Source organism: Mirounga angustirostris, unplaced genomic scaffold (genome assembly GCF_029215605.1).
Source record: "Mirounga angustirostris isolate CCGP_5_RB_7025 unplaced genomic scaffold, mMirAng1.0.hap1 SCAF_6, whole genome shotgun sequence".
Taxonomy (NCBI): Eukaryota; Metazoa; Chordata; class Mammalia; order Carnivora; family Phocidae; genus Mirounga; species Mirounga angustirostris.
The window spans coordinates 3,873,134-3,892,996 of NW_026991714.1; the positions used below are offsets into that span (position 1 = coordinate 3,873,134).

Consider the following 19,863-nt stretch of genomic DNA (forward strand, 5'->3'; position numbering starts at 1 on the left):
CCTTTCAGAATTCACACAAGTAAGAACACCTGCCTTGTGGGGCCATTACAAGGAGTAAATGAGACAAAGGAGGTGAAAACCATCTGTTTCTACAGAAGGTTCTTGCTCAAGTCACTAACGGCTTCCTCATCATCAGATTCAAGAGGCTCACTTCACCTTTCTGCAGCATTTCACACCAAACCCATCTTCGTTCTCTAGAACGTTCACTCCCCTGCTTTCCATGGCGCACGGGCCTCTCCTCCTATTTCTCGTCCCTCCTTCTCTGCCCCCTTTGCCGGGCCTCCTTCCCACATATCAGGGTCCCAAAAAGCAGTGGTTATCAGGCCACCAGTCAAAATGTCAGCAGCATTTCATACCATTAAATAGAAGAGAAGAGAAATGGTAGCATAGGGTAAGACAGGATGGGGCAGAACACAATAAAGCAGAAAACACCAGAAGGCATCAGCCTCTAATAAGACCCTGTATCATTTCCTGAAATGTTGTTCCAGTTAAACGTACAGGTATTTGTGTAGACATGTGTGTTCTCCGTTGTAAGAAAAAATAAATTGATTTCCTCTGTGGGTTGTGGTCAAACACACTGCCCTCAAGTGTGCATGGCTTCTCTTCTCTTCTATTTTCTCCCTAAATTATCTGAAAAGACACTGTAGCACAGATTACCGAGTAGGAGCTGAACACTCCCTATCCGCACCTGACAGCCAGCCTGGTATATTCAGCAACCTTGAAATAACCACCCCTCCAGGACTCACAGGCATTTCAATGATAAGATGTACAAATCTGAACTTAAATTTCCCTGTAAAACTTCTGCTCTTCACGATCTACTAATCTGCTTCATGGTAGCACCACCCACCCACTCACTTATTAGTTTATTTATGCTGCAAATCCATGAAGAGGTACCACGTGTCACGAGATGTGCTAGGCACTGGGAACAGAGAGATAGTGAAGACACCGTATCTGCCCTCAGTAAAGTCACAGTCAGAGACAAAAACCAAACAGAGTCACAAAACAAAGTGGCCCAAATGGGGAGAAACACGCAGCATGTACAGTAATAGAGAATGTGGGCAGACTAACCCCCTCCGAGGGTGTGAGGAGGTTTGCTAGAGCCACGGAAATAAGCTGTAGAAAGGAGGAACAGTTGCTCACCAGAGCGAAAGAAGAGGTTGGGTCAGGGAGTGTGTGCGTGCAAGGGCATGCGTGTGTGCATGCAAGGGCATGTGTGTGTGTGCAAGGGAGTGTGTGCGTGCAAGGGCATGCGTGTGTGCGTGTGTGCACCCATGCGTGTTGGGGAAAGTAGGGGAGAACAGTGCTCTAAGAGAGGCCAGCATAAGTTACACCCAAACCCCTCGTGTGCGTGTGTGAGAAACTACGAGAAATGAGGGGTCGCTGACGCCCAGAGTCCCGGCGGGGGGTGACAGCCTGTGGCTGGAAGACCAGATCCGGGAGACCTTCCTCTGTCATGTCCAAGGCCTTCGATGTTAATCCCGCAGGAGATGCCGAGGCAGGGAAGGGTTTTAAGTAAGGGAGAACTGTGATTTGATGTACATTTCAGAGAGATCGTTCCGGCTGCCGCGCGGTAGATCATTTCCAGAGGGCGCGGTGCGGAGGCTTTAGGCCCTCACCGAGGGAAGTCCTAACAGAGGTCCGCACCCCAGTCATAGAACTGGCTACACACAGTAAATTGAAAGGACAAGACTGATTTGATAGAAAACAGCACGAGGGAGACAGGGCTGGCCATCGGGTCACCTGCTCTAGAAGCCTGGATTCCGCCGTGATGCCTTCCCTCAGCATGTGCTCGGTGTCCCATCAGCTGCTGTGCTGTGTGAGTCCTGGCTCGTGGGCAGGCCTATTGGAATATTTTCATAATCCCTCACTTGTCTATCTGCACCTGGCCCTTTCCCTTCCACCATCTGCCACACGGCCGACAGAGCAGTGGTGATTTTTCTGGAAGGAAAACCCGTAGCCCAGAGAAGAGCCTAAAGGCCATCTACAATGTGATTCCTCCCCTCTTTTCAGCTTCATTTACTCTCATTCTCCACCCACTTCCGGCCTTATGTTGCACAATGCCAAAATACTTATAATTCCCTAAACACACACACACACACACACACATAAACCCAAAAACTGTTCTGGTTATGCCTTGGTGTGCGCTGTTCCATCTTTCTGGAACGCCCTTCCCTTCTCCCGCTCCCACATCTGCCTGGAAACTGCTCCTCCTCCTTAAAGACTTAGGCCCTTCACCTCCTTTTCTGTAAGATCTTCCCCAACATCCACCTCAACCCCCGCAGACTGGAGCCCACCAGCCTCAGACAGTGACTGCGCCTGCACACACCCCTTTAGAGCACAGAGCACACGGCGCTGCCCTCGCTGTGTGCATGTCCGTGTCCTGCTGGACCGCAAGCACCGGGAGCCCCTTGTATCTTGTCAGTCTGTACAGGACCCGGCAGGTGGTAGTTACTCAATATATGTTTGCTGGGGGGGGAATGGATAAACAATGGGCTAGAACAGGTCTCTGTCTCCCTAGCCTAGGGACTGTTCCAGAATGCCACACTTGTTTATTTTTATAATGGAAATATTACACGGGAACCCTTAAAATGAGACCTGAGAACTTGAGACTTTTCCTGCTGTTCTACCTCAAAGTGGTATCGAAACAGTCAGCTTTGTCCAGGGCTCCAGTCTCTACGTGCTGTCTACTGAATGGGTCCTGTTAGAAGGGTCCCAGAAGCTTACCCTCAACCCAGTTTAAACAAAACTAATCTTCCTCTGTCTCAAAATACTACACCTCACGAAAAGATTCCATGGTTCAGCATTTTCCAGATCAATCTCTCAAACTGAGAGCAACGTCTACCCTTTCTCCCTTTCACCTCCCACAGCCACCACCAACCAGAGCACCCCCTTTCTGTTCCCAATGCCGCCACCCCAGCTCAGAACTGCTTGACTTCATTCCTGCATTTCTATAATTATCTTTTAATAGATCTCCTTAGAATAAGCTTTTAAAATTATTTTTTAATTGCTCAGCACAGAAGCACATGATCACTGTAAAAACAAATTAAGTATATTATATAAACAATTAGAGTCCCCCTCCTTTATGACTTAATTCTCACTCCCACCCCGGAACTCGTAATTTTCCAAGCTGAACATGGATCTGAATAACAGGAGCACTCATCAAGTGTCCACCATGCGCCACGCACTATTCAAAGAACCTTAAATAGATTGATTTATTTCCTTATGTTATACAACCCTAGGGGATATGTATGATTATTATTATCTTTATTCTCCACACAGGGAGAATAAAATACTGAGAGGTTAAGCACTTTGTCCAAAGTCACACAGCCAGTAAGTAGCAGTTCATATACTTAAACACACATTTACATGTAGATGAAACATAACCTAGGCACATATATTGTTTTAGGTTTCTTTCCTATTTTATACAAAAAGGATAATAGCATGTGTACTTTCTTTGTATTTTCATTTAACAATACATCTTGGTTATCTTTCCAAGTTGGTATATATAAATTTACCTCATTCTTTTTAATTGTTACATGTTATCACAAAGTACAGATATAGTATAATTTATTTAACAAATTCCCTATTGATGGATATTTAGGTTGCTTGCCATTTTTCTCTACTGGAAACAATGACTTGATTCACATCTATGCACATAAATTAGGGTGCTCATGTGTGACTAGACATATAGCATGGGTTTATGGAAATAGCACCACTGGTGTTTCAATTTTTAATTTTGATACATTCTGCCAAAATATCTGCAAGACGGCTGCCCCAATTTACATTTTCACTAACAATAAATGAAGGTGCCTATTTCCCCAAACACTTGCCAACACTGGATGTGATCCATCATTTTAATTTTTAACAATCTGATACTTTTTAAAAATTTTAAAAAATTTTAACAATCTTTGATATTTTTAAAAAATTATTTATTTTGAGAGAGAGAGAGCGCACGCATATGTGTGAACGCATACAAGCGGGAGGGGCAGAGGGAGAAGGAGAGAGAATCTCAAGCAGACTCCACGCTCAGTGCGGAGCCAGGCACGGGGCTCGATCTCAGGACCCTGAGATCATGACCTGAGCTGAAGCAAAGAGTCAGATGCTTAACCAACTGGGCCACCCAGGCGCCCCGAGTCTTTGATACTTTTTAACGATCTCAGGTCTCTTTGTTGCTTTAACTTGTATTTCTCCAAATCCAAATGCCATTGACCATGTTTTCAGATGTTTAATAGATAACTGTGTTTCTTCTGAGAATTCCTACTTATATACTTTGTCTACTTTTCTTTTGGATTGTTTAGCTTTTTATGTGTATTTATTAGGTATTTTGCATGTTACCCATGTAATACTTAGCTATATATGTTGTAAATAAATTGTCCCCAGACTGTAACTTACTTTTATATTTTGTCTATGGTATTTACATTTATATCATTTAAAAAAATTCAAGCAGTAAAACTTGTCAGTCCTTTCTTTCATGGATTCTGGGTTTTGTGTCTGGCTTAGGAAGGTTAAACATATTTTTACATATTAAATGTAAATATTATTAAACATTATTTTTCTATAGTGTTGAACAATTTCTTTTGTTCTGTTTTGTTTATAAAATGTAGTACTTCAGTCCAGCTGAAATTTATTTTTGCCTATGGTATGAGGGAGGGCTCAACCTATCCCATGCCAACTGGCAAATAGATAATCTATTATTTTAATACCATGCATTAAACAGTCCAGGCCTCAGTCAGTGATTAGTAACATAGTATACGATATAGTGTATGATTCTTCATACACTATATTCATACACCAAATTCATACACTAAATTTCCACATCGGTTTGTGACCATGGTCTCTCTCCTATTCCATTGAACTGTTTGTGTAATCCTGGACAACACTTCAATGTTTTCATTGCTATAATTTTAAAGTAACTTAGGATAGCTGGAGTACCATCTCCCCAACCTCCCCAACCCTGTGTGTTAAGAATAAATAAAAAATAAAAAATAAATATATATATATGGCTATTCTTGACTTTCTCTTCTAAGGGAATGTTAGGATCAATGGATCAAGTTCCATAAAAATAAAATATTGGGGGGACCTGGGTGGTGCAGTCAGTTAGGCATTTGACTCTTAACTTCAGCTCTGGTCATGATCTCACAGTGGGCTCCACTCAGCATGGAGTCTGCTTCTGCTCCTCCCACTGCTTGTGCTTTCTCTTGTTCTCTCTCTCTCTCTCTCTCAAATAAATAAATAAATAAATAAATCTTCAAAAACAAAAATAAATAAAATATTGGGATTTAGCATGGGATTGCACTGAATGTACAGATTAAGTGGGAGAAAGAATTAACACCTTTGTCATTGTGAATCTGATGGTTAATCTTTAAACAATAATTCAATCACATAACATCCTGTTACAAAATTTTTCTCACTGACATTGGGTTAAAGATAAAACTCTGCAGAGGTGCTGAGCTACTCTGGGTGGCTCAGTCAGTTAAGCATGCGACTCCTGATTTTGGCTCAAGACATGATCTCAGGGTTGTGAGATTGAGACCGGCATCAGGCTCCGTACTGGGTGTGGAACCTGCTTAAGATTCTCTCTCCCCTCTCCCTTTGTCCCTCTGCCCCTCCCCACTCTCTCTCTCTCTCTTAAAAAAACAAAAACAAAAACCAAAAACTTCTTCAGTGTCTGGTATTCAAGTCCTACCCTCTCAAATTTAGTTTAAAACCACCTCACCAAGTGAATTTCCCTTTATTCTCATCCTTAAAGTTTTTCAAACAGAATAGTGTATTTACTGAATCCCAAATAACCCTTTGTCACTCTTGCTAGACAGCCATGCAAGTAGGAGAAGTGGTAGCAGAGATCTGAACTTAAGGGCAAAACGAGAGGATTTCTATGCCTAAGTAACCTATGGCGGGGCACCCGGGGGGCTCAGTCAGTTAAGCGTCTGCCTTCGGCTCAGGTCATGATCCCAGGGTCCTGGGATCGAGTCCCACATCGGGCTCCCTGCTCAGTGCGGAGCTGCTGCTCCCTCTCCCTGCCACTCCTCCTGCTTGTGTGCGCTCTCTCTCTCTCTCTCTCTCTCCCAAATAAATAAATAAAATCTTAAAAAAATAAATAACCTATGGCAACATACTGTTGTCTCAGCACTCATATGTCAGAGAACTTTGTGTCGAACAAAGCAACAGATCATGGGATTTGAAACCCGAAGGGACCTTACTGGCGCCCAAACTCTCCACTGTTTCCTGCAGCGTCTCTTACAGACGAGATGCATATTAGAGGGGATGAGGAACGGTCAGAAGAACCTGTATAATATCACCTGACGACGCAAGACTGAAATTAAACTGAACTCTGTTTTACGTGTGTGTTTGAGACACGGAGGAGTCAGGAGCCAGTTTGGCCAAGAAGCTGCGAGGGGCTGCATTTCAGCAAAGCCACCACACCGAGGAGGCAGAGGACCGGGAATGGCGCGGGGTCGGGGCGGCCGCACGAGGGTAGCAGAGAGCAGGCTGAACGCGGCGCTCGGGGTAGGAGTGATCAAGGAGTTGGAACCTTGGAACCGAAACTCCAGACCCAGGTAGCACTTTCTGTTCAGACAATGGGCACCAAGCAAGAGTCTACGGTCCACCCAGGCAGCCAGAGACAATCCCCCACACCTCTGCTCCAGGTGAAGGGGGCACAGAGAGAGAGAACTAACATGTGCTGAGTTCTTAGATCCGATCGGTGTTTCACATGAATATGAACATCCTCACTCTTCACCACAAGCCAACGGGGACAGTCCATGGTAACGTCTAACCTCTAACAAGTGAAAAGACTGATCTCAAAGGCAGTGGCCCAGCTGGTCCATCTTCAAGCACAGGGGAGCCCAACTTCAAAATCCACACTTTCTCCCTCACACGCTGCGTCTTCAGTGAGTCAGGAATGGTTCCTGAAACTTGCTTAACCTTCTTAGAGCAGGACACACAGGCACTCTGCCCAGTGCTAGCCAGGGCTCACATGAGTGGGGTGAAAACACCCAAGTGCGTCTGCCTCCGTTTCTGGCTCACCCACAGGAACACGAGGAAGCCCTGGGGTGCGATCTGGTGGCAAATCTCAGCAGGTGTCACCGGCGAGGGAATACTACTCTTAATGGTAGCAAGCTCTGGAATTTTAGGGCTTACGAAGGTATTAGAACCAAAATGGACCAGAAGTGACCATGAATTAGCCAAAGAGACAGTTTAAATCAAGAACAGCAGAAAAACAGGGCGCCTGGGTGGCTCAGTCGGTGAAGCGTCCACCTTCAGCTCAGGTCATGATCCCAGGGTCCTGGGATCGAGCCCCGTATCGGGCTCCCTGCTCGGCGGGAAGCCTGCTTCTCCCTCTCCCTCTGCCTGCCATCCCCCCTGCTTGTGCTCTGCTCGCTCTCTCTAATAAATAAAATCTTAAAAAAATAATAAAATAAAATAAAAATGGTCAAGCCTCTTGGAAAAAAAAAAAGAACAGCAGAAAAACATACAAGAGAGCCAGCAGGAGCATGAGATCTCGTAACCATCAGACAAGGCCTTACTCACCTACCAGCACCTGTTCTGAACCTAAGTAAAGAGGATCCTCTAAGTAAAGAGGATCAGAGAAGAGGTTCCATTGAGAAAAGAATGGGCAGGAAGTTAGGAGTTAGGACACATTCACCTGACACCTGGGAGGTTGAGGGGCAAGTTACTAACAGTCTCAGAGCCTCCAGAAGATACTACATCGAGGCTGGTGAAGAGAAAGAGACATTTTCTTTCATGAACCAGCGGGAAACAGGTTAAATGACAGAGGGAGATTGCTTGGGGCACAAGAAAAAAGTTCTTGATTGTAAAGTCAAAGAATGTGGGCACTCTCTCTCGTGCAATGAGTGAGAATTTTTTTTTTAAGATTTTTAAAAAAATTTATTCATTTGAGAGAGAGAGAGAGCACGGGAGCACAAGTAGCAGAGAGGGGCAGAGGGGGAGGGAGAAGCAGACTCCCTGCTGAGTGGGGGCCCTGCCAAGAGGCTCCATCCCAGGACCCCTAGATCCCAGGACTCTGGGATCATGACCTGAGCCAAGGTAGCCACTTAACCGACTGAGCCACCTGGGCACCCCTAGAGAGTGTTCTCTTTCATGCATTTATGCAAACATTTAATAAGCACCTACTGCGTGCCAGACGTTATTATGCACGATATCCTTAGGCTACTGGCAATAGCTTTGATCCAGGTTGACAGATCTTCCCTATCTTGTGGAGCTTCTGTCTACCAGGAGAAGCGGCACAGATAACGAGTACACAAACCAAAGACACATGATTAAGATTGTAGCCGAAAATGAGAGGTGTTTGCAAGGCAGTGGGAAGGCCTCCCAGGAGAGGTGACACTGAAGCAAAGATGTGCATGCAAGAGCAGCTTCCTACAGAGCAGAGGGGGAAGGTTCTGGCTCAGGAGGGCCAGCCAGCTAGCTAGAAGGCTTGGGTGTGTTAGGGACAGATACTCAAGGGGGAATCCTGTGGCCATCAGGTTACAGGGTGTCAGAGCTAAGAAAGGGCCAGACTGCGCAGGGCTTTATAAATAATAAACATTTAGCAATCATTGCAGAGAAAAAGTCAAGAAAACTACTTACTGAAGGATTCGGTTGTATTTTGCTTTTAAAACTTAACCCAACAGTATTCTACTGAGCTACTTACACATGGGGTTCTCTAACGAGTCAGCGGGGTCTCTGTGAGGAGACACGGACTGCGGCGTGTTGTTTCTCAGGACTGTCGGGGTCTGGGCATCATCTGGGGGCACTTGCTAACAGTGAGGCTGGGAATCTTTATTATGAGTTTACAGAACCAGAATCTCCTGAGTATCTGTGTTATTTGTAACAGGTGGATATGCTGGTTTGCTGGAATGACTGGGCATTTTGGAGACACAGCTAAATTAGGATCTCAGCTCTGCCAGGTAATGTGTGACTCAAAGGAAGTTATCACATTTCCTGAGACTCATTTTTCTCATCTGAAATATGGGAATAATTCTACCTACAAGTCATATGCGAAGACTAAATGATAGAGCATCTGCACAGTAAGCCCTCTATGAATGTTGAATGAATAAATGTATGCATGAATATATGAACCCTATGCATGAAGGAAAAGCTAAATAAACACGTTCACTCTTGGCAATGCCTGCTCTTTTGAGTCTGCAATGTTCCCTACCACCAGCAGAGAGCCCAGCATCTCAGAGAGCGGAGGTGGGGTCCTGGGCAGAAACCAACCTCCACACTGTCTCCTACTTAGCCTTTCTTCTGTCTTTTCTGTTCATCTGGCCTAGCCCTTCTGAATCACACTACCCCCCACCCCTTCCCACCTCTCCCCTCCCCCTAAACCATAAAATAACTCCGCTTTCCTTCCCCTCCAGTCTGCCCTGGAGATGACCCCCAGCTGGTTGCCAGGGAGATGCTCTGAGTAACAGGTGCCAGGAGGCAACTATCTGTTGACCAACCATCCCAGTGTATCCAGGACTTTCCCAATCTTAGCACTGAAAGTTCTGGAAAGGGCCTCAGTCCCTGGAAAGCCAGGACAGCTGGTCATGGTACCTACCCCCTTCCTCTACACAAGTTCTTGTCTCCGAAGCACTGTCTGCTGTGGGGGGAGGGGGGGGGCTACTGATGGCTGGCTGGGTCCTAAAGCTGTGTTCTGGGTGTTATCTCTACTCTGCCCACGGGATCAGACAAGCCCACACTCAGTGGGTCCTACTCAATGTCACGGTACTGGATCTGTGGTCTCCAGAAGGGTCAGCCTTCTGAATCAAATGACATGTGTCCGCCAGTCCATCCATCCACTACTGTCACAGTTATCGCTCTAAAATGCAAATCCAGCACTGACATTTCCCTGTTTAAAACCCTCCATTGGCTCCTGGTCTGCAGAATTAGGAGCTATCTCTGGCATAAATTCCTTTCACAATCTAGTGACAACCGGCGGGGCTGCTTCTAGCTTTCCTGCTTTTGCATACACTCTCCCCTCTTTTGTTAATGCCTTCATCCTTTTTGTACCTGGTTGACTCCCAGTTATTCCTTAACGTTTCCCACAAATGTAATCTCTGCCTCTTCCGTGAGTCTACAGGCCATATTTGGAATTGCACCACAGTATTTATCACATGGTGTAGCAATTATGTGCTTACATGCCTATTTTCCCTACTGGACTCTGAGCTCCTTAAAGGTTAGTTTCAGACTTGCTCATCTCAAGAGCCCAGCACCAGACACTGACATTTTGTTGTAGCATTTTTTAACATTCACTCCTATCTTATGATTCTAAAAAGCAAACCATTACTGCCAGGCTAGTCTTAATTACCAAGTATTTCACATCCCTGAATATTATTCTATCCCTGACTTTTGTATATTTCCTTACAGATAAAATAAGGCTCAAAACTGGGCTGGAGATTGGAGATGGGGTTAAGAACATCCACTGATCATTTTATTTTGTAATTGAAAAAAATAAAACCTGGGGGTTTACAGATTTTTTTTTTTTTTTATAGATTGCAACAAAACAGCTGGGTCAAAACACCCAATTTCAACTAGCATTGTGCATGGCACATAAAAACTCCATAGCTACAAATGAACGAATGAAAGAATGACCAGAGAGTTCTATTCTTGGACATACGATCTCTTGTGTTCTTATATCCACGCAAGTATGTCCACCAGGTGTGAGTACAAAATGACAGCACGCTATCTTAATTTTGTTTGTATTAACAAATAGACCAGAATGCCGTTGCTCAGAAATTTTCTAGAACTCCTCTTCGGGAACTGCCTTAAGAACCACCATATTTGTCAAACTGTAAGTCATCTACTATCACCCCACAGCCAAATCCTGTTTTTGTATTACCCAACACGAGCCACCACTTATCCATAAGGCTTGGATCCTAAGGGCAATCGGCTATTTTCAAAATTAAAAGCCATCCTCAAAGGATGAAAATTTCCACAACTGAAGATATGCAAAAGGATGTGGCAAGCTCTCAAGTCAATTCCAAGAATGACAAAAATGTATCTTGAATAAGTGGTTGGAAATACGTGTACACGTGTATTAGAATCATTCAACTTATTTTGGACACATTGTATCTACTTGAACGCATACATAACTGCAGGGAATATGCCAGTGAAATGTGGTTGGTTATATACATGTATGTACTTCTGAAGAAAAATGGTTCGTCAAGCCTCTGTGTTTATAAATATGCTGTTTCAGCTAAATGCAGTAGAATTAACTGAGAATCTACTAATTTTCTGTTTCGACACTAAGCACTGGGAATAACAAGATTCGTGAAATATCACTGCTACCCTCAAAGAGCTCACAGTTAGCGAAGAGAAACACAGACAAACCCTTGCGCCACCACGAAAGAAGGATAACAGGGGGAGGTTATATTTCCTATAGTGGTAGCTCCTAGCAAGGAGTGATTATCTCTGACTAGAAAACTTCACAGAGTCAGCGGCACCTAATCAAAGTTTGGATAGATAAACACAAGCGCCAGTTTCATCAGGCTTAATGAGATGGGCAATCCAGGTATAGGAAACAGTATGTGCAAAGACACTGAGGCATGAAACAACACAGTGTGTTTGGGGAATTACAAGCCATTTAATATTGTGGAGCACAGAATGCAAGGAGAAGGAAGCCGGGATATTCGTTGGAGAGGCTGTAAATACCCATGTAACCGAAAATGGATATTTTTGTTCGCAGGTGATTATGTGTGTCTACTGTCTTTCCGAAATACATCAATCAGCCTGTCGCTGAAACAAAGTGGCACACACACTTATTGCATGATTTTATATTTGCCTGAATTTATCACAAAGACTATCCCCAGTCTCAGCTCATATTTGTTCCATCCCCGATGACTTGCACCTTGCGCTCATTCCCCTCTGTGCTTGGGTTGTCCTGCTCCATTTCCCCTTGCACTGCCTCCTCCCAGATTGATCTGCGTCCTCCCACAGTCTCTCAGGTCATCCTCCTCTCTAATGTCAAGCAATGCCTCTTCCCTCCTGCAGAACAAAGCTCAAATGACCTCTTCTATCTAACAAGTCTCCTGGCTCAACCCAGGCGCTGAACACTTAGGCTCTGGGCTAAGACAGATCTGGTGTATCTGAAATCTGGATCTCTCTGCCACACCTCTGTGCTCTTGGGCCAGTCATTTGGCGTCTCCAGGCTTTATCTCCACCTGAGGCTCAGACACGATCACACTTGTCTGTACAGCAGGCATAAGGCACGCTGTCCAGAAAGCTTGGGAGCACCCCAAGGAATACTAACTGGAAAGAACTTTGTGTAACATCTAGCATATCGTTGGCCTTTAACAGTTACTGTTAATCATAAATTCAAATTGTCTAGCGATTTTCATGCCTAAGTCATATATATACCTAGGGTGATTTCATGGACAGGTACTGACCTTGACTTTATCTGCTGTTCTGATATGTTGTGGGAGACATGGTTGCTGGGCAAATTTAATGCCAACAATGTCCCCCCTGCCCGAGGTGGGGGGGTTGGAATTCAGTAAGTCTGGGAAGGAAGAGGAGGCTTTTCAGTTTGTTTCTTTCTATAGTTTGATTATTTTAACTTTTAAATACATTCATGTTTTTAAAGTGTCAGTGGGGTTTCTGGGTGGGGAGATTTGGGCTTTTTTGTTGGTGTATTTGTTTGGTTTCTATTTTGTACCACTATTTAGTAAACAAACAAAAACCCTAAACTAATAATACACTCTTGGGAAACTCAGTATTTTAGAAGTCATTCCAGTCAGATTTAGTTAGGATTTTAGGAAAGTGTTGATCAGAAAGTATTTGTTGGCAGAAAGAGGAATGAGCACAGGCTTTAAGCTCAAGGGGGCCTTAACTAGTAGATTCAGACCCACTACTGACAAATGACATAATGTCGTTAAGCCTTTGTTTCCTCATATTTGTAAGGCAGCTAATAATTCCAACCACCTTCAAGTACTTTCCAGTCCCTCAATGAGATGCTCTGCACGTATAGTACCCAGTGCCAAATGTGGCAAACGTCGGATTCTCAAATGGTACCTGTGATCATATTTATCATATGTATGTTGCTGTCCTAGTTGCTAGCTCATAGCAGGTTAGAATGAAGATGCTGGCTCAAATTGACAATTAAATTGGGGTTGGTATTAGGATTAATAGTTAGAGTCTGTAATAGATTAGGGTTAGGATTGAAATTAGAATTCAATTAAGGTTAGAATTAAAATGCACACAGAGGTGATTATTAAGGATGGGGTTAATTAAAACTGGATAATGGAAGAAGGAAGCAGTATGAGGAGTACTGGTTTAGTTGGGTTGGAAAATTAAAGAGAAAAGCAATGTGGAAACCCATGTAGAATTCACTGATAAAGGAAAAGTCATAGAGACGAGAAGGACTAGAGCCCAGAGCAGAACTGAGCCCAGTCTTCCGAGCTGTTTCCTACAGGTGCAGTCATCCCCCTCCTGGATGAATGATACCTAGTATTCACCGGGCTCGGCTGAGGCCCCCTCCCATCCTGAGCAGGAGCAGGACCAGCACGGGGAAAGGAATGCCCAGGGCCCACACAGCTGCATCCAGCCCAGCACCGCATTCCACACCCCCAGCTCCCTAGGCTGTTGCTGAGTGGACAGGAGCATCCAGGAGCCAAAACCCGCCTTCTCTCCAATCTCCTTCTCGGCTTCCCCCCGACACCCAGCCTCCACTGTAGCCACCAGCTCTTTAATCCCACAGACAACCTACTCCACACTTTGTGCAAGTCTCTTGGAAAGGCGTATTGTGTGTCACAGCATTTTAGAGTGGAAAGTAACCACAGAGATCACAATCCAACATGGATACTTCTATCTTACCTATTTAAATGATGGGGATAATCCTTGTAGGTCAGTCTTGCTTTGCAAAAACTCTACTCGTAGTGAATAGGAGTGAGATGCCGGGTGTTCATGCATGTACAAAGGGCATTAGAATGATTACAGGCAAGGAGTTATTCCCAATAGAGACATCCACATCTGCAGGAGAAGCTACCCTTTCACTCAGAGACACGCAGGAGTGAGCAATTCCTCAATCTGTACACTGCTCAGAAGTACTGACAATGATTCTCCTTATTCCTCCTGCTCCCGAGGGGATTATCTGCCTCCCTATCCAGCGTGGGTAACCCCTTTACTGTGCACCTGTGTGATCGTAGGAAGTCAACTTCTCCGAGCCTCATCTTCTTCATCCATTCAACAAGGGGCATTGATTAGGTAATCTTGAAGGTTGCTTACGACTCTAATACTCTTTCATTCTATAATTCTAAAAGCCAATGTCTGCTTCCTATTCCCAGGGCCTAAAGTGCTGTCAAACTGATGCTGATGATGCAGAAAAGGGAAAAGGAGCCAGTAGGAAAAGAGCATTCCAGAGTCTCATTTGCTAGCTCTTAATAGTCTCTCCAAAACAGCTCTCCCTCTCCTCCCACCCTTGATCCTCCTCCTGTGCGGTTACAGTAGAGGGTGGGGCGCGACCAGCAGGCCTTACAGCATTACGTGAGGACAGGCAGAAGGGGATCACGGCAGAGCAGCAGACAGAAAAGATGATTAGTTAGAGGAGCTCGGGACCTAATCCCCTATCCTGCTGTCCCATCCCGCCCAGCTCCTCTCACTCCTGCAACAGTGACCTGTCCTCTCTTAAGCCTGCTCCGATGATCTCTAAGGCTTCTTCTACCTCCTAAGGTAATACTCTTTAGCCATCAAGACCCTTTAGCTAGGAGAGCCTGATCCTTCCCTTCTGAAGCCCCATTCTCTCTGAAAACACACCCACTCCTTCTTTCTCTCTGTAGGACTAAATTCATACCACCTGGTCCCACCACTGTTAGAAAGCCTGATCTTCCTCTCTGGCCTCTCTCTCTTGCATCCTGGTCTGTACAGCCTTCAACCACACTCCCCCCTCCATTTTAATCTCTCAGAGATTTTAAGACATCAGGGAGCCCCAGGGAAGAGAATGTTTTGGAGTCACTGAAATATAGGAAAGCAAGCAGGTCAGACAGCCCAAGGTGGCCAAAAACTTCTGCAAGTAATTCTAAATAACTACCCAGACGCTCAGAAAACACGCAAGAGGCAGGCAGAGCTCTTCCCCCAGAGACCACAGACAGATTCTAGAAACAGAGAAAACAGTGGGGCAGCATTCTGACCATCCTGAAGGAACCTCCCAGAGAATATTCGTTGGCCTCTCCATCAGTGACTAACACTGATACAGAGCTTTCCCGATTACAGAGTACTTCCCACATCCTTGTCCTTGAACTACGAGGTGGCAGACAGTTAAGTCCATCACAGAGGGCCGAGAAAGCCTGTCAGAGAAGGGGAAAGATGAACCAAACATGAAGGATTCTCATGGTGAGGCACAGTCTCACTGCAGAAAGGGGACTGGTGTAGAGGTTAGAAGACATGCACCCAAATCCATCATGCAGGGACAAAGCATGGGCTCACAGGACTGGAAGATACTTCAGAGATCATATTGCCCCACGTCCTAACCACCACTTGCGTTTTCTACTATTAACTGTCAGTGTAACCTTAGATGGGCAGTTAAGCCCCTATCACCTCAGCTGCCACCTGTATAATAAGGGGTTGTACCAAATGTTTGTAAAGAATCCTTATATACCTAAAATTCTTTGATTCAGAGAGCCTAAGATTTAGGAATGTATACCCAAAAGCTAAGGTTGAGCAAAACTGACTTCAAGGGCTCCCTTTCTGAGATGTACCAAGAGTCTTCCAGGAATACACAGATCACACAGAACAGCAAACCCCGGGGACTTGGGACTCTTGATCTAAAAGCAAGTGCAAAGGCCCTGCTTCTCTCATTCATCTTATATCCGGCCTCAGGGACAAGCGCTGCTTTAGCCACAGAGGCATGGCTCCTTAAAGACGGCATCTTCTCGCGGGTCTGCAGATCAGACCATTGGGTCTGCAGATCAGACCATTCACCCAAGAGTCTTACTTACTAGAACTTGAGAAGAAAGAACAAGTTCCTCTGGAAGATTAAGAAAGAAGAAAAAATACTGGGGGGAAGGGCTGTGAGCAAAGGGAGGATAAGGAGGATTAAGGGGGAAAACTACAGAGTTGCTTTGTAGGCTGTTTGGTTGGGCAAGAGTCTGAAGTGGAATCAGGTTTTAGAAGGGGAGTCATTTCTTAAACAAGGGATTGAGGAAAACATTGATTCCCACGGCCTGGGGGTTTGCTGAAAGAAGCCTTTCAAGGGAAGTTGCCTGGGGCCACACATTGTTGCTGGACAGATAACCCGGGGCTCTTGGGTCAGAGGAGCTAGGGATGTGTGTGTTTAGGAGAACCGCTCAGGGTAACTGGCTACCCATGGGGAGATGTCGCTGGGCAACACTCTTGATAGGGGGCCCGGGGCTCATGGGGTTCCCCAGTTGCCAAAGGAGGGAGGGCGGGGCTGGAGGGCCTCGGGCTAGTGGGCACGCCCTTGCCCAGGCCTGCAGCGGCCGCTCCCGCCAGCTGGCCCAAGGCCCTGCCCGGGTCCCCTCCCTCCACCCAAGCCTAAGAGGGGTGCGCGCCGGGCCCCGCTGCTGAGCCAGCTCCCTCCCTCGGCTCCACACCCGCGCCCGGCTGGCGGAGCTCCCGGGGGAGAAGCTGGAAGGCGCCACGAGGGCGCGGAGGGGGTGTGGGAGGCGGGGGGCGTGGGGAATGCGGCAGCTCGGCCCCCCGCGACCGGCCCAGCCCCCCGTCGCCCCCCTCCACCTCCAACCGAATGGTTTGCTCCGAGCGCCCTATTTAATCCCCGCGACTGCAGCGGCGCCGGCTCCCTCCCGCTCCCGCCTCGGCCCCGGGCTCCGAAGCGGCTCGGGGCGCCCTGTCGGTCGGCGTCGTCGCCCACCCCCCGCCCAGCCCCCGCCCCCGGGGACCCAGGCTCGCCGGCGCGCAGCGGGGAGCCGGCCGGGACGCGCCATGGGGGGCCCCTCCGCCCTGCCCCTGCTGCTGCTCCTGGCCTGCTGCGGGGCGCCCGGCGGGGCCAACCTCTCCCAGGACGGTGAGTGGGGGGGGGGCGGCGCCGGAGGTGGGGGCCGGGGCGGGGGCTCCGACCGCAGCGGGGCGGGCAGCCCGCGGGCGTTGTCCGGGAGCGGGGTTCGGTCGCCGCGGCCGCTGCACCGGGCGGCGCTGCCCGGGCATCCGCGGCGGTGCGGGGCCGGGGTGGCCGGCGGCGCGCCCGCTGAACGCCGCGCTGTGTGCGTGTGCGCCGGGCTCGCTCGGCCGTGCCGCTGTCCGGGTGCGTGTCTGGGTGTGCGCGTCTGTGTCAGGATCTGTGTGTGTGTCTGTGTCAGTGTGTGTCGGGGGCGGAGTGAGATCTGTCGCCGCTTCAGTAAGGGCGTGTGTCGGGGGTTCGTGTATGTGTCTGAGGGGTTGGATAGCCAGTGCAACCCCCCAAACTGCTGCATGCAAACACCGCTGCCCACCCCCCGCCCGCCCCCACCCGCGGCGCAGCTCCGAGTGGGCAGGGAAGGGGGCCTGGGTGAGGCTGCCGAGGGGGGCGTGGGCAAGGGGGGGGCTTCTCCTTGGAGCAAAACAACAACACAGGGCGGGGGGCCCCAGGATGGCAGTATCCCTAGCGGTGGCAGCAGCTGGGAAAAGAAGCCCAGACAGGAGCGGAGGAGGTGGGGGAAGGTTGGGCAAAAGGAAGGATCAAGATATTTGGGAAGGAGGATGCCCAGAAAACCCAAAGCTGTCTTGGGCTAAGCACTGATTTTGCCAGGTTAGGGGTGGGGTAGCTCGCCTGGTCCCCTTTGCCCCAGGTGGGAACTCAAGCCTTCTTGGGTCTGTAAGCGAAGAGACAAGGAAGAGAGTGGGGGGGAGCAGGGAGGCGGGGCCAGGGCGAGGGGACTTGGGGAAGAGCCCCTCCCGCCCTGGACCCAGCTATGTAGGTCAGCGCTGTGGGGGCCCCTCGGTTTTCTTAAAGGCTGCTGACGGTTCATGGGGTGGCGGGGGACAGTTTGTAGGGAGCCCAGGAAGAGAGCCACGGCTCAGAGCCTCAGGTCCCCTGAGGCGGGAGGGCAGGCAGTGGAGGGACTAACGGAATGCATCCTCAGTCTTCTCCGCCCAGTCAGAGGAGGGCTGGGCGGCGTTAGGGGGAGAGGGGACAGGACCTCTGCGGAGCAAAGGGATGTGGGGAGAGTGAGAGGGAGGGTGGTGGCTATGCCCGGACAGATGCCAACGAAAAACAGAAAGAACCGCAGGGGAGGAGAAAGGGGAGGCGGCTCCTGGGCTATGGACCCAGTGGCCAGCAGGGATGGGCACAGGGCCAGGGCGGGGCGGGGGTGGAGAGGGGAGGGGTTGAAACTGGGGAGGATGATGTAAAGAATTTCATTGGAAGAAAACAGGCGAAGAGTCAGGGTGCTGGAGGAATCACTGCTCCATCTCCCCTGACCTCCTCCCCCCCAGCCCTGTTTCCATCATGATAAAGGAGCTTCAGTTGGTATGAGGACGCTGGGGATCCCCTCCCTATAGCTGGCTGGCTGACTCCTTCCACGCTGTACCCATCAGCACCCCAAAGGGAGTCCCCGCCCAAGTCACCACAGAGACAGCGGCCCCTCCCCTCCGTGGAATCCCCCTTCCCCAGAGGATTACACTCATGACCCTGCTCACTGAGGAGGTGAGGAGAGTCCCGAGGGCCAGCTAGGTATGTGGCAAGGAGAGACTGCTGGCTCTATGTGTCTCAGTAATGACCCTCTACCAGGCCTTGACTTTCATCCGCAGCCCCTGGCTTTCTCATCCCACTAGCTGTATTCAGCATAGACAGTGTGACCCAAACTGCACCTGTTCAGGAGTGGGGACAGACAGCCCCAGGCTGGGACCTACACAGAAGGAAGTCACCCCAGAAAGCTGGGAGCTCTTCAGCCCTAGGACATAAACATTGGAGAACAGAGTAAATCTGTATACTAGCCAAGTCTTTCTTCACCAAACACAGTATTTTGTCTTGGCCCTCAATCTGGGGGCCCAGCCCTTCCTCAGGTGTCAGGTTGAGAGGAAGAGAAACCCTCTGCCCTCACATTTATAAACACATCCCAGCAGTGCTGGGGGGAAAGAGTACAAGGCACTAACTTTGGAATGGAGAATTTCCAGAGGAGAGGTCAGGAAGTCAAGGATGGGGAGGGAGGTCTGTTCCCAAGGAAGAGTCAAATGAAGCCTCATTTTCCTTGTAGAGTATTATCTGTCTAGATAGTAGACATACGTCTGATGTGCAATGTCCTGGGACTTACTGATGTACAAGACATACAGCCCCACACAGTCTTTCTCTAAATTAATTCCACCTCTTAGTTTCTGGACCTAAGAGGGCCAGCTCTGATGCGGGAGGTAGTCGCATAGATCTGAGGCTCATGGATGGTGGTCTTGATGACCATTCTGACCAGGATCATGCAGAAGGTGGGTCTGGTGCCCCTGATGTGGCCTGGGTCCCCCAGCAGGGAGCGAGGCAGTGCAGAGCCTACCTGGTGATGTTTGTCCAAAACAAGGAGATGTGGTGTGAAAGCGTGAGGACAACATTCCCTAACACAGGGATGCCTGAGTGGTCTATGGTGTGTGGTAGAGTGTGGTAGACTTCCAGGCAGAGGGAGGGAAACAAACAGCATGTGCTGCTGGGACATAGAGCTCCCCAGAGTAGAGCACGTTTGGAGGGTTCATAAGGCTGAAGAGGGACTGAGAGGCTGCAGAAGCGCGGGAAACGCTATGAGAACCAACCGTTCATGCTGTGGCTGGAGGCCCGGGACCCGTCTGCACATTCAGTTTGCCACCTGCTCCTTCCCTCTCACATTTCTCCACTGATCCTGGCGGAAGCTGGCAACTCCAGGTTTGGCAGATACAAGGCCTATGAACTTAATGTGTTCTCTGGTAATCTCTGGTAAGCAGCTCGGCATTCAACACTGTGACCAGCCTTCCTTG

The 19,863-nt window shown here is 48.3% G+C and overlaps 1 protein-coding gene and 1 long non-coding RNA gene across 14 annotated transcripts in view; one reads left to right on the plus strand and one right to left on the minus strand.

The window, feature by feature from the left end:
* Positions 1-19,863, minus strand: part of LOC123845838 (uncharacterized) — a 78,361-nt gene that overhangs the window by 45,517 nt on the left and 12,981 nt on the right. The gene's annotated exons all lie outside the window — the stretch shown is intronic.
* The window catches only part of CADM3 (cell adhesion molecule 3), a 29,154-nt gene continuing 26,012 nt past the window's right edge, over positions 16,722-19,863 (plus strand). Inside the window, exon 1 of one of the 2 annotated variants that reach the window (XM_045876690.3) lies at positions 16,722-16,960. In XM_045876690.3, the coding sequence (XP_045732646.1) occupies positions 16,879-16,960 (82 nt within the window). In that variant the 5' untranslated portion in view covers positions 16,722-16,878. The remainder of the gene's footprint in view (positions 16,961-19,863) is intronic. The other variant, XM_045876691.3, reaches the window with a different exon arrangement.